Source organism: Nicotiana tabacum, chromosome 8 (genome assembly GCF_000715075.1).
Source record: "Nicotiana tabacum cultivar K326 chromosome 8, ASM71507v2, whole genome shotgun sequence".
NCBI classification, from domain to species: domain Eukaryota; kingdom Viridiplantae; phylum Streptophyta; class Magnoliopsida; order Solanales; family Solanaceae; genus Nicotiana; species Nicotiana tabacum.
In genome coordinates, this window is record NC_134087.1 from 155,780,385 (window position 1) to 155,794,606 (window position 14,222).

At 34.1% G+C, this 14,222-nt stretch overlaps 1 protein-coding gene and 2 long non-coding RNA genes across 3 annotated transcripts; 1 reads left to right on the top strand and 2 right to left on the bottom strand.

Annotated features, from left to right (window-relative positions):
- Positions 1–320: 320 nt before the first annotated feature.
- LOC142162838 (uncharacterized) lies at positions 321–4,423 on the bottom strand. Its single transcript, XR_012694298.1, has 2 exons — positions 3,908–4,423; positions 321–552 (listed from the first exon to the last, which is right to left on the bottom strand). It is a non-coding gene; the product is annotated as an uncharacterized LOC142162838 (long non-coding RNA).
- Positions 4,424–9,280: 4,857 nt separating this feature from the next.
- On the top strand, positions 9,281–14,022 carry LOC107762002 (putative clathrin assembly protein At5g57200). The gene is made up of 15 exons (XM_075219811.1): positions 9,281–9,631; positions 9,804–9,873; positions 10,067–10,164; positions 10,534–10,672; positions 10,795–10,922; positions 11,015–11,107; positions 11,388–11,438; positions 11,687–11,752; positions 11,840–11,905; positions 12,004–12,084; positions 12,167–12,247; positions 12,667–12,852; positions 12,957–13,032; positions 13,157–13,278; positions 13,397–14,022. Exons 1-15 carry the CDS (start codon positions 9,551–9,553, stop codon positions 13,811–13,813), a joined length of 1,755 nt encoding a protein of 584 aa, XP_075075912.1. The 5' UTR covers positions 9,281–9,550; the 3' UTR covers positions 13,814–14,022.
- LOC142162839 (uncharacterized) lies at positions 12,216–13,098 on the bottom strand. Its single transcript, XR_012694299.1, has 3 exons — positions 12,794–13,098; positions 12,661–12,715; positions 12,216–12,343 (listed from the first exon to the last, which is right to left on the bottom strand). It is a non-coding gene; the product is annotated as an uncharacterized LOC142162839 (long non-coding RNA).
- Positions 14,023–14,222: the final 200 nt, after the last annotated feature.

The following is a 14,222-nucleotide window of genomic DNA, read 5'->3' on the forward strand; positions in this document are numbered from 1 at the left end:
GACATAATTACGTTTTTTGCAAAAGATTTGTATCCTTTTTGATTTGTAAAAACAGAAAACAAAGTATCTACAATCAGAATACAAATAATATACAATTTATCTACAAACTGGGTACATTAAATTTTAATATCCCAATTCTCATTCAATTGTATCATAATTGGAATTTTTGACATAATTGCGTTTTTTCAAAAGATTTATAGAAGTTTTAGTAGTTTTTTATTTGTGAAAACAGAAAATAAAGCATCTACAATAAATACAAATAATCTACAATTTCTCTACAAAATATCTACAAACTGGGTACATATTTGGACTCGACATGCTTCCCCTGAAATGTAAGTTTCACATTTTTTATACATATTTTTGTCCAAAACAGTACTAAATCATCCACTTTAATACAATTTTTATACAATGTTGTTCAACTTTCATACAATAGGTAAATGAATAAAAGAAAAATAAATAAACAACAGTCTTACAATTTTTCTACAATTTTTCTAAAATTTCTGCAATATAATGTATGTCATGTCTTCTTCTTCTTCTTCTTCGAGTTTCAATCTGAAATTCAGTCAAAATCAAGTCTAATCTTCACCAAAACTCCTCAAAATTGAGATATAAACTCCAAATCACATTTCCGATTATTTTCAACAACACCCAATCCAAACAAATAATGATTTTTGAAAACCCAAGTTTGAATTCAAAGCTTTCAAGCTTTTTAATGGCTATCAATGGTGGAATTGCTGCTCTCTTTTCATTTGCTTTGTATTACTAAAATTTGGGATTGAGAGATAGAGAGAGATGTAGAGAGAAATCTGGAACCAGAGTGTATCGCAAAAACAGAGTATGAAAAATCTTATTCTGCGTTGTGGAAGATCAGAGTGAAGCCGACGATAATTATGGAATGTGCGTGATCTACGTTTGTGGAAGATCTTTAAGAATATTTAATTCCCCAATTTTAGCGCGCCTAAATAAGGAATCCTACAGCTACAATGATTCCTTATTTAATGCATTGTCTATATTTTATAGGAATACTATTAGCATGAAGGGTAATATACAAACTATGAACATATTTGGTAATATAGTTTCCTATATGGTATAAGAACGAAAATTTCCCTTCTCTATTTTCTTTTTAAATTAACCTTATTTTATAATGACCCCACTTATCTTCATACTTCTTTCTTCTTCAAGTTTCACCATTGATGAAAAGCAACAACTAAAAAGTTTCTTCCAAATTACAACAAATGGAAAAAACATAAAATAAGCACACAACTTCATCCAATATATACTATCACAATTGCTTATACAATCAATCACAAGCATTACCATAATAATTAATTGGATAAATTAAATTTCACATCATTAAGTTAGAAGAATCATGTCTGAGATGAAATTTACCACCATAAACTTTATGACTGAACTCTGCCACCATAACCTCAGTCGCCGCCACCAACAGAGACATCACCTCAGGCGACAAAGATGTTTGAGGCTCCTTCACGGCAAAAGTTAAGACCAAGATCCAATAATTTTTTTATGGATCTTTACTGCTGGAGTTTTTCAAGAGAAATTTTTTTAAGAAAGAAATAAATGAAAGGCGAAAGGTAGCAGTCGACAACCGAAAAACTTTTGATATAATCATTCTTCTTTAGATTTGGAGTGGAACGGCTCTGTCCATCATATTTTGGCTAAGAGGTCAAATGAAGATGAAGTAAAGAATTGCATTTTGGGGAAGAAGAAGTAAAGGAAAGAAAAGAATTGCAGCAATTTTCGGGAAAGCTTGAAAGAAGATGAAGAAGAAAAGGCATATGAAAGGTGCGATGGTCACATGGAAAGGTAGGGGAAAGATGCGATGATTTTCTACTTGGGGTTCTACTTTTGGGAAGATCACAGTGAAAGAAGGTGTGGGGCGTAAGGAAGAAGAATAGGTTGTGCGGTTTTTTTTGGGGGGAGGGGGGGGGGGGGGGCGACGGCCTAGTTGGAAATAAGGAAAAAGGTATTATTTTCTTATTAATTACACGTGTCAAATATTTTAATTATAAATTTACACTTGTCATTCTTTAATTGGTTTATTGACACATCACCAGCAAGTGTAACTCACGCATATGGTCTGCTCCACTCGAATGTTTACTTGATACACTTAATAGTCATTTGAAGTGCCTAAATAGTAAATGGGTCAATTAAGGTGTCCATCTGACCGTTGAGGACAACTTGATGGGGTTGTTTATGTATTTTGCCATATTAGTAAATAAGCCCTATACTATTATACATTATAAGGGCAACTAAAATGCACCACATTAAAAAATGCATCAATTCACAATTTTTAACTTCCAGACATTGTATATCACTACAACAAGGATAAAAAAAATGTAAAAGAACAAAAAAATACGATTTTTGATGCTTCAAGATATCATGAAATTTTATAACAGAAGGGATAGACAAGAACAGGTTAGTCATCAATATAGCATTTGGTTTGTGGTTCCCTTCATATTAGTACTGCCTCAAAATATTGAGGATTATGAATAATATGCATTTTAAACTAATCTCTACACTATGTTTTCTAACAGGAGCACCTCAAGTAAAAGTTAAGGCATATTTGTCGAAGCAGAACATTATTCATAGATAGAGATCTTAACCATATAAAATAACTTTCTAATATCATGGCAACTAAATTCTAGAGAAAGCAAGAAAGAGCAACAGACATAAGATTCACAAGTCAACATGTGCATATTTAACTTATAATCTCGACTAAGCAATCGAGTTATTCCTAAAATAAGGATCACAATGACGCAGACACTTAGTAAACAAGAGTGGTAAGTATTCTCCTTTTTTATGGTCTTTGAAATTCAACCAGATTCCTAGAAAATTAATTTCTAGTTTACGATGAAAGACAAACTCATTCAATAGCGAGAAAATTTAAGGAAAAAGATAGAAGACCCTTTTAGTCATTCAGCTAATTAGACTGATTCCTTATGTAAAAGTTCCATCTTTATTCAAAGGGCTAAAATCAGTATTCACAAGTTCATCACATCACCTCTAAAGATATGCTTTTCTAGAGAAGAGTAAAAGTAGCAATCAAACTTATATCAATACCTTTAGTTACTTAAATCCACGCCTCTAAAAATATGTATGAAAGAAGTCTTGAATCAAGGTGTATAATTGTAGAAATAAACATCAACTTCTATAGGTATGGCATCTAAACCTCCGAGGAAGGAAAATCTATAGTCAAGTTTTCTAACTCTCGAGGGCAAGAAAAGCGAATACATTCATGCTTTAACAAAATGCAACTTTTCAATGTTTAACGGAGTAAGCAATAATTTATCACCTAAAGATTATCCTCTTAAAGCATACTCAATAAATAGATTGCTTACACTCATGTATGAGCATTTATACTTCACAACAAAGAAGGGATCTCATTCCATACTCCATAAGTTGAATTAAACTCCTATGGACATGTTGTTTATTGGTGTAATACAAAGAAAACCAAATCTTCACTTTGCAATGTTCATTTAGCTAAATCTGCTTTAAACGAAATGTTAGGAGTCCTAAGCATAATGTCTAAGTGAAAGGGTCCTCAATCACAATTACCAATGACAAAGTCTTTCATAAATTATGACATCTAACAGAAAAGTATACAAAGAAAAATAGAGTATTATTTTTTATGAGCATTTTATCAAATATCAGGCAGACATGTTTCAGTAACATATACCAGAACATAACCTTCTTAAAAAAATTATTTCTAATAACTTTAGTCATAGGATCATTCCATCAAACTAAAGGTAAACAGAAATAAAAGCAAAACACCCATCTTTATAGTATTAAAACATGGAAGCCTAACTTAACATGTCTTGAAAAACTACATCAAGTATCGAACATGCTCTAATCAGAACCAAAAGATAACGACAGAGAAGATGCGGACCTTTTGCCGGGCAAAGAACTGAGGCGGGTATCTAAGGTGCACTATCAAACTCCGACCTCGCGCTACCTTGAACCAATGTTAATCGCCGGGGTAAATAAATAAAAAATGCTTCTGGTTTGATTAAAAACCAACATAACCGAGAGATTTAAAAGAAGGCAATTTTGAGAGGTATGGATGGCGGCTAAACAAGGGTTAAAGGAGGGAGCTCCAGCTTTTCCTCCCCTCTTTTCAATGGCCTTAAAACACTATTATTTATAATGAAAAATCTAGGGCTTAATTTCTAGGTGGGATTTGAAATTCAAACGGCCATAAGAGTCGTTCTGTCTTGATCAGTGGTGACGATGGCAGTGTGAGTTTTCACCATTTTTGGTGAGGCTCCTGTTAAAGTAAAGTAAAGAGAAGGTTAAGCAGAGAAATAAAAAATCTAGGGCCTTGGTCAACTAACATCACGTGAAGAGGGAGAGAGAGTGAAGTAACAAGTTCCAATCATTGGATTAAACGCTTTAATGGCTAAGATTAAGTCTGGCGTATTTATCAAAACAACATAGTTTTGATGGAGTTCTAGAGTGTTCTATGGTTGGGCTAACGTGGAGGATTTTGGGCTGGTTTGAGCCAACTTGGGCTTGTTCTTGGGCTATTTAGAGTGGCTGAAATTTGGCCTTTCATTCTTGGAATTTTTACCTCCTATAGCAAGGTCAATATCTTATTTATTTTAAATAAATACCATTTAAAAAAATTATATTCTATAAATACCTTTTAAGATTTATAGCAAAATATTTAATTTTGATTTTCTCCTAGCCCTAAGCCACTAAATACGCTAATCAGTTACATTTTTTTCTTTCTCTCTCTACTCTGATACATCTCATTCTCTCAAAGTTTCGTGGACCTCTTCCTCTAATATCAACTCTCTTTTCTCCCAAAGTTTCGTGGACCTCTTCCTCTAATTACTCTTTTTTTTCCCGAAAATTCTCATCTTTGATCAAAGAAAGAAGATATAAAGAAGAACAGTGCATACGAAAATTCATGGGCTAATAAGTGGGATACAATAATACAGAACTATATTCCAAAGATACCAAAAAAGTAATTCCGGTGGCGGCAGAGTGGCAAAAAAGGTGGGAGATTGTGCAATTAAATATAGCAGCAGTTCGTTAAGCCTGATCTCACCAGAATTGGAAGAAGTCATCTTGCCAAACAACTTAGAGTGAAATTTCCACGAAGGCGGCGCATTTTCACTACCGGCTTCCGGTGAACGGCGAATTCGCCGAAAATTAGGGTTTGTTCTTGAACAAAGACGATGGAGTTTGGGCGGAGCAACTTGATTTTCTGTTAATATATTTCAATGTATTTTCATGTATTTCATTGTATTCATTGTCTTTTTTTTAATTGTAATTCCATGTATCTCATTGTATTCCATGTATTTCATTTATTCATTGTCTTTTTTTCTTATTGTATTTCAATGTATTCTGTTGTATTCTATGTATTTCATTGTATTCACTATCTCGCTATATGCCATGAATGTATTCATAAATTTTTTTTAATTAATATAATTTATGTATTCAGATGTATTATATAATTTCTCTGAAGATTGCTATGTTTTGGAGGTATTTTTCGGTTGAGAATCTTTTTTATAACTAAAAATACAAAATTTGTGTGTTATAATTTAGTTTGTTGAGTTATATTAGGAGTCTATTATGTTAATTGATTCACTTTCCGTTTTAAAAAACAGTGTAATCCCCTATTTCACGCCGTGAATACAGTCGAATACAATAATCTGTCCAACTGTAATCCCATGTTTCACTCCATGAATATAGTTGAATACACTCGAATACAACAATTGATTCACGCCTATTCACTGATTCACACCTATTTTTGCTACTATATTCATGAATACAATAGCTTAAATACATCAAATACATCTTATAACCACATAAAAGATATCTATAATCCATAATATAGCAAATGGTATCTATAGATGACTAATTACTACTAAAAGATAGTGCTTTATGAAAATTTCTCTTCATTCTTCCTACATTTTCTTTGGGCTTCTAACTTTAATAATATAGTTTAATAATCATATTACATAATACTATATATTATTAATATATAAGATATCCATTACACTAATTGATAAGTATAAAATTATAATGTTCTCGGAACAAATATTATAAAACGTTGGATTATAGAAACATTACTATTTAACTAAATAAAGGAAAATGATATGCTTTTCACAAAAAGGCGATAAAAATGAATGAACGAGTGAATAATAATAATAATAATAATAATTAATAATAATAATAATAATAAGTATTGTAAGAGTGTTAATAATAATAGCAAATAGGCATAGTTTGTATTAAAATAAATAGTATAATAACAACCTTATATTATTAGTGATATTAAAAGTTTAAAGAAATAATTTGGAAGAAAGGGGGACAAAAATTGAATGTCAACATGTATCACTATAACTAGATATAAAATCCATGTATCACTAAAATCGATACAAAATCCATGTATCGATGCATACACAATCCATGTATCAACCATGCTCCCAGGGGCCAAAGTAACATAGGTAATCACTTGACTTCGGAGGGACGATACCAATCCAAGCGCAAAAACGAGCTTGACGGCTCAATTATAATCAAATATTCGCTCATCATATCCTGTGCAAGAAATGTATTTCAATTCGCACGACCTTACCTCTCGTGCCACAATCTCAGTTCAAATCAAGTATCCAAATATAATACATATGTATATGCCCAAGATCAATAGATAAAAGATGCACAGGGGCTTCATAATAATCATACAGATATGTGCTCATGGAATTTCTATATAGCTACAGATGATTCAAGCAATTCAACATATCAAGAATAAACTTCCATGACTTTATAATTAATCAAAAACCTAGCCATGATCTCTAGCATGAATAAGAGAGCGAGTATAGTCATGTAAGTCAAATAAAATCACGAATCAAGATGAACACTTAACCAAAACAAAGCATAAAATATCTCAATTCTACCCCGGACATGATATAAACTTGTTAAGTGCATATATTCTCACCATCTTGTATATACACTATCCCAATACCTTAAACAAAAAGCAATCAAGTCAAATCATTGGGATTTCCCTTTTAACAAGGTTAACCAATAGGCCTACCTCTTCCCGGGCTAGCTTTAACTATAAATCACGTCAAAACCTCGCTTTCGTCCTCTAATCATGCAAATTAGAGCCAAGCATCATCCAAGAAAGTCAAATAATGCTATAGGAAGCGATCCCAAACCGTAAAGCTTCGATCTTGATGAATCCCCAAAAGGTCAACCTGGGCAAGTGCCCAAAATTCAAAACCAATACAACAATCTGATGACCCATAATCTATCGAGTCCAAAAATATAATCAGTTTTCAAAATCGAGATCCAAATCGATACTTCAAATCCCAAAATACACTCTCTTAAAGCGTAGACAAAAACTCTAAATTTTCTTTCAAAATTCCATATTTTAGGTATAGAAATCCATATAGATTCTTGAAATATAATCACAAAAAGGTAGAAATCACTTACCCTCTTACCTTGTATGAAAATCTCCATGAAGAATCACCCCTCTCCAAGTCTAAGGCTCAAAATAGAAAGGATGGGTAAAATTTCCGAAATACGACATGTATATATTCTGCCCAGAAGTACCCTTTGTGAACGCAACACAAGCCTCGTGTTCGCGAAGCACAAATGCTGCGCACAAGAAAATAGTCGATGCAGTTACGTTTGAACCACGCGATCAAGAGAGAATACAAGCCAACAAACTGCAAAAGTGAGTCCCATCACACAACCGCAAAAGCCGACGAGCGCCCAATCTTGCTCCTACTCTATGCGAATGCGGCCTTTAGTACGCGAACACGATGCCAAGCTTACCACAACTACGTGAACATGAAAGCGACCATGCGAACGTGATGAACACAGCTCCAGCTCCCAATCACATGTCGCGAATGTGACACCTGAACCGCGAACACGATGTATCATTACCAGCTTACCAAGATCCTTCTCTGCAATTGCGAGCTTGGCTCCGCGATTGCGAAGCACTGCAGAACACCAGCGAAACAACAGCTCCATACTCAATCAAAATGGCCCAAAACTATCCTGGATCACACCCAAGCCCCCGGGATCCGGTCTAATTATACCAACAAGCCCAAATACAGTATCTAAACTTATTCAATGGCTCAAAAACCGCAAGTAACATCAAAACCACGAATCGAAGATCAAAATCATTCTATTGACTTTCAAATATTCTAACTTCGCCGAACTTGTCCGAATCACACTTAGACATTTTGGATCGCAATCAAACTTATTACACAAGATCTAACCAACTAAATGATCCTATATATCTAAGGTCTCAAAACCACAATCCGAGTCAGATAATACCAAAGTCAACTTCCGATCAAACTTATGAATTCTCCAATTCTACAAATTTTTAACTTTCGACAAATAAAGCCAAAACCTTCTAGAAATATCCAAATTCGAATTCGAATATACGCCAAAGTCCAAAATCACCATACGAACCTATTGAAACCATCAAACCCCGATTTCGAGGTCATTTATTTAAAAGTCAAACCTTGGTCAACTCTTCCAACTTAGGTCTTCCAAATTAAGAATCACTCCTCCAAATCAATTCTGAACGTCTCGAACATCGAAACTAACAATTTACACAAATCATACTACATCATATGAAGTTGCTTAAGGTCTCAAATCGTCGAACGGATGCTACAGCTCAAAACGACCTATCGAATTATTACAAGAAATTTTTTCAAATATTCTTTATTTCCCTCTATTTCACATTCAGACCGCATATACCAAAATACCCAACAGATGATTCATGGTTGCAGTAATGATTGCGCGGTAAAAATTAGTAGTGGAAGTGCTTGGCTGATGATTGTGCGGTGGAGATAGAGGGTGCATGGTTATGCAGTGGTAATAGATTGAGTAGTTCACCTTCGTAGGAATTTTTAAATGAACAACCTGTTGATAATTTTAAGACTAAATCAGTCCTATCAAGAGCAAGTCAGTTATTGTAAAGAAAAAAAAATCAAATATACTAACAGATTGAGATCTGAAATAATTTAAGATGCAAGAAAACAAATGGGCTTAAGTGAAGACAAACAGGGTGTAAAGAACTTTGCCAAAGGTACATCTATAACTTCATTATTCTCATTACATTCCGTTAAATTCTCTGTCAAATACCGTTATATTCGTTTAGGTGTGACTCACAAAAAGACCATTCAGCCATTCCGAAAACAAGGTTTGCATAAAATGATCATTCCAACAACCAAACGATTTTTCATTATACAACCGTCCTTTCACGCAGCTTCATTTTTTTTAAAATAGGAACCACGAATATATAATCATAATAGAAAAAATCAATTTTAGGAAAAGAGACAGTGTATATTTGTCATGTGTATGTGTATGTGATTGACATTTTGTTTTTGGAAGCTCAAAGACTTGTGATTTCCAAAGAAATTAAATATTTTTTGGTAATGAAAAATAATTAGACTTAAGGAAAACTTCCTTCTTCTTCTTCTTCTTCTCTTTTGTTTCTATCCCATTTGATACGAGAAGTGATTTTGATTTTCCAGAAGAGGAAAACCATTTGGATTTTAAATTTTGAATGGAGAGATTTAGAAAAGCATACGACAGGCTAAAGGATTCCACGAAGGTTGGCTTAGCCAAGGTCAAAAGCGAATTCAAGGTTTGCATATATAAAATATATATATATATATATATATATATATATATATATATATATATATATATATATATATATATATATATATATATATATATATATTTTGTAATACATGAAGGCTCAATTATATGCAATATTAGATGGATGATCTTTTATTTCTTGTTTTTTCATGAAGGATTTAGATATTGCCATTGTTAAAGCAACAAACCACGTTGAGAGCCCTCCAAAAGAAAGGCATATTGCAAGTGAGTCTATTATACATTCCCCGTTACGTTGTCACATTGCATGTTTATATTTCTTTGTTAAATGAGGCTTCAATATTCGTAATGTTTGCCTATAGACAATCAGGGATATGGCAATATATAGAAAAGTTCATAATTTATTTTCTCCTATTATGAGATGATAAAATTATGGGGTTTCCCTTAATTAATATTCCAGAGATTGCTGTTGCAACATCGATAACATGCCCACGAGCAGATGTTGCCTACTGCATTCATGCACTTAACAGACGATTGTCAAAGACACGCAATTGGATTGTAAGTCCTCTCAGCTATTCACTAACTAGCTATTCTTCTTTCCTTTCTGAATTTTAACAATGATAACTAAGCTTAAATCCCCATCAAGTTTTGGATCCGGATATATGAATTCTCACAGAACATGGCATTTCATTTGAGTACGCTCATTTCGGTCCAATATTATACAAAATAAAAATAGAAAGTAGTAGAAAACATAGGACCTAATGTAAATGTACTTGTTCCCAATTACAATTGTTATGGACTATATAGATCTTTTCTCCCCATTATATATACCCTATTTACCACTAAGTTTGCATGAAATCCAAAAGATTCTAGGTTTTTTGAGACAGCTTCCTTCAATGATATTAAAAAAAGATAACCAATTTTCAGGTTGTGATAAAGACGCTGATAGTTATTCATAGGGTGTTGCGAGAAGGCGATCCTTCATTCAGGGAGGAACTACTCCGCTACTCTCAAAGAGGGCATATTTTTCAACTATCAAACTTCAAGGATGACTCAAGTCCTCTTGGTAAAATCCTATATTCTCTATCCAATTTTCATGTTTATAAGTAAGGCGAAAGGCAAATTCATTTCAAGCTTTCTCATTTGAAGTACATTAATAGTTTCTATGTACTACTGTGTTCAACACAGCTTGGGATTGCTCAGCCTGGGTAAGGACATACGCGCTCTTTCTGGAGGAAAGACTCGAGTGCTTTAGGACTTTAAAATATGATATTGAGGCAGAAAGATTGACCAAAACTTCAGCTGGAGCAGACAAGGTGCATTTTGTCATTCAATATACATTGTATTCTCTTTTAGATTCCTAGTGAAAAACTACATATCATATATAATTTGAGTCTGCATCGATCAGGTGCATTGCAGAACAAGGCTTTTGAATGGCGAAGAACTTTTAGAGCAGCTCCCAGCATTACAGCAGCTTCTGTATCGCTTAACTGGTTGCCAGGTAGTAACATTATACGTGGCTGTTCAGTGGAGCTAAACTCACTGTTATTCATATTCTTATGTGTCTTCATATTTTGCTTCGCATTTAAGTTATGCCTCGTGATTTTCTTAATATTCCTGTTTCGGTGTCTACACTAGTTGGAGATTCCATAGCAGTCGATCGGGTGGTGTATAGATCTTGTGTTGTTACTATTAATTGTTTTGATACTATAGTTGATCCAGTTCTCTGTCTGGTATTTTATCTGTCAAAATATTGTTTCTGATCTTTGGTAAACTTGCAGCCTGAAGGAGGAGCTTGCTATAACTTTCTCATTCAGTATGCCTTGGCTCTGGTACTGAGACTACTTACTTTTACCACCTGATCAGAAATGGATCATGCTGCAATTTCTGGTTCTGTTTGTTAGTCTATATGGTAGAAATGCAAAGTTCCACTAATACCAAAATCATAAATACCCACACGAATAAGCTGAAACTATCATCCTTACACTAGTGAAAAGGAATTTAGTGAGATTAGCTGAGTTTTATTCCTAAAAGAGGAATTGTTTTGTCAACCATATGATCCAAAATTTTCTTTTTGTAGGTGTTGAAGGAGAGTTTTAAGATCTATTGTGCAATCAACGATGGGATAATCAATCTTGTGGACTTTGTATGATTTTTGTCTCTCTTCGAACTCTCTAACCGATTAACCACTGTGTTTTTTTTAAACTCCTCTCGCTACTTCATCTTCCTGCAGTTTTTTGAGATGTCCAAGCATGATGCTATAAAAGCTCTCGACATATACAAACGAGCTGGGCAACAGGTTGATAAATCCAGTTCTTTTGAATCTTTTACTTTTTTACAACATATCTAAGTTTCTATCTAAAGTAATTTTTCTTCTTTTTTCCCTCCTTAATGTAGGCTGAAAATCTAGCTCATTTTTATGACTTCTGCAGAGGCTTGGATATAGCTCGAACCTTTCAATTTCCCACATTGAAACAGGTCTCTTCCTCAATCCTTTGGATATTGCACATTCGTCATGAATTAGCTTCTTTTGATCTCTCCTCGTTCTTTTTATCTTCAGCCTCCTACTTCGTTTCTGGCAACGATGGAGGAATACATTAGAGAAGCACCTCAAACGGGCTCAATGCCAAATAATAGGCTGGTGAGAACATGAAAAAGATCTTGGATTTATTGATTGAGCTATAAATATCCTTGTTAGTCCTTTGGTTAAAGTTTTCTCTGACTCGGAATCACAAACCTAATAAAAATTGCACAACGCTTAGATTAGTATGTTGTCCAACTTCTTAAATGGATCTACGTGGTCAAGTAATTTGAAGAGAAGAAAGAAAAGTGAAACAAAGGCTAAAATATTTATCAGTGAAAGCAAGTTATTTTTCAATTGAAAACATCACAATTATCTATTCACAGTTTCCTTTGTCATACTGGTTCTGGTCATGTATCATTTTACTCCTGCAAATTTGACGGCTTCAACAAGTTGGTCACATATAGGTGAAATTTTAGCTTCTTGTAATGTATGTATTAATTTGTGGCTTGAATGGAGTTTTCAATTGTTACCTGTAGGAGTATCAAGAAACCAAGAAGAAACCTGAAAAGCCTGAAGAGCCTTTACCTGAAGTAAGGGAAAAACAAGTTGAAGAAGCTAAAACTAATAAAGTAACACAGGTTGAAGCACAAAACGAAACACTACCTGTGAAAGAGGAAGAAACCCCACCACTGATATCAAGAGAAGAGCCTGCTGATTTGCTGGTAAATATACATTTCTCTTTCTAGGTTCATGGAAGCGTCCCCCTGGCCGTGTGTAGGAAAATTGTCGTTCTCAGAAATTTGAACTTTATGCAATTTGTGGACAGGGTTTGAATCAACTGGATCCAAGAGTTGCAGAATTAGAGGAAAACAATGCATTGGCTCTTGCAATCATACCGCCTGGTATTACATGCAACTTCTCCACAGCAAAGAGCTAGGATGATTCTATGTTATTGCAGTTTAGCTCATTAAAGATTCTCAGAGTGTCATGGTAATATTGAGTTGATGTATTTAAAATATTATACAGGCAAAGAAAATCTATCAGCTAATTATCAAGCGAGTGAAACTGGAAAAACATCAGGTTGGGAATTGGCTCTTCTTACAGCACCAAGTAACAATAGAAGCCAAATTGCACCAGATAAGAAATTGGTATGTCCTCTTTTTTTCATGTTTGAATACATGATTATTTTCTTTAATATGCACTATAGTTATCACTTCATATTATCAGTCAATTTGAACTTTGCATTGATTTCATGGTCTTATTCAGGCTGGAGGATTCGACAAGCTACTACTCGACAGTTTATATGAAGACGATGTATCCAGGAGGCAAATACAGCTGCAACAAGCTGGCTACAGCGTGGGGTATGGGTATGAAATGCCTGGACAGAGTTCAATCAATCACGATGACCCCTTTGCAATGTCAAATCACATAGCCCCTCCAACAAACGTACAAATGCTAGTGTCTCAGCAGCAACAACAGCAAATGATGCAACAGCAGCAGATGATGCAACAACAGCACATGATGCTACAGCAGCAGCAGCCACAACAAAATATGATGATGGTACAATATCAACACCAATATTCTCAACAAACGTGGTACATGGGATCTTCCAACCCATTCGGAGATCCTTTAAGTTATCCACCAAGCGCCATGCCACCACAGAGAAACCATCCTTTGATTTAGAGGACTTTTCTGTAACAAGAATACATTATTCTTCTATTCTTTCTGGCTAGAAGAATTCTCATTCTCATTCAAAACTACTACATTAAAACAATGACCTTCTCCTTTCATTGATTATATTCATTTGAGTGGTGAACTTGTTACTGTGACTATAGTCTAGCAGCTTGAGGCTCTCTCAGCCTCTCTATTTCCTTTTTTTTTTTACTCATATGTGTACAGACCAATGTTCGCAAGTAATATTAATGAGAGTTATAACTCCAAGTATTTTACAATCAGTTTTCATACATCTCAGAGTTTCCTCCATCCACATGCCTTTTTAAATCAATATATTATTCATAAAAACATTTAAAGATGTATTTAAATCTAAATTATGAAAATCGAGTGTAGCAAAAGTATAGAATACAATTGTAAA

Excerpts from the sequence above, each read along its gene's own strand:
- LOC107762002 (XM_075219811.1), top strand. The coding sequence starts at position 9,551 with ATGGAGAGATTTAGAAAAGCATACGACAGGCTAAAGGATTCCACGAAG. Across the intron at positions 11,753-11,839 it reads TAATCAATCTTGTGGACTTT|TTTTTTGAGATGTCCAAGCA; the intron begins GTATGATTTTTG and ends ATCTTCCTGCAG. Across the intron at positions 12,853-12,956 it reads AAGAGCCTGCTGATTTGCTG|GGTTTGAATCAACTGGATCC; the intron begins GTAAATATACAT and ends ATTTGTGGACAG.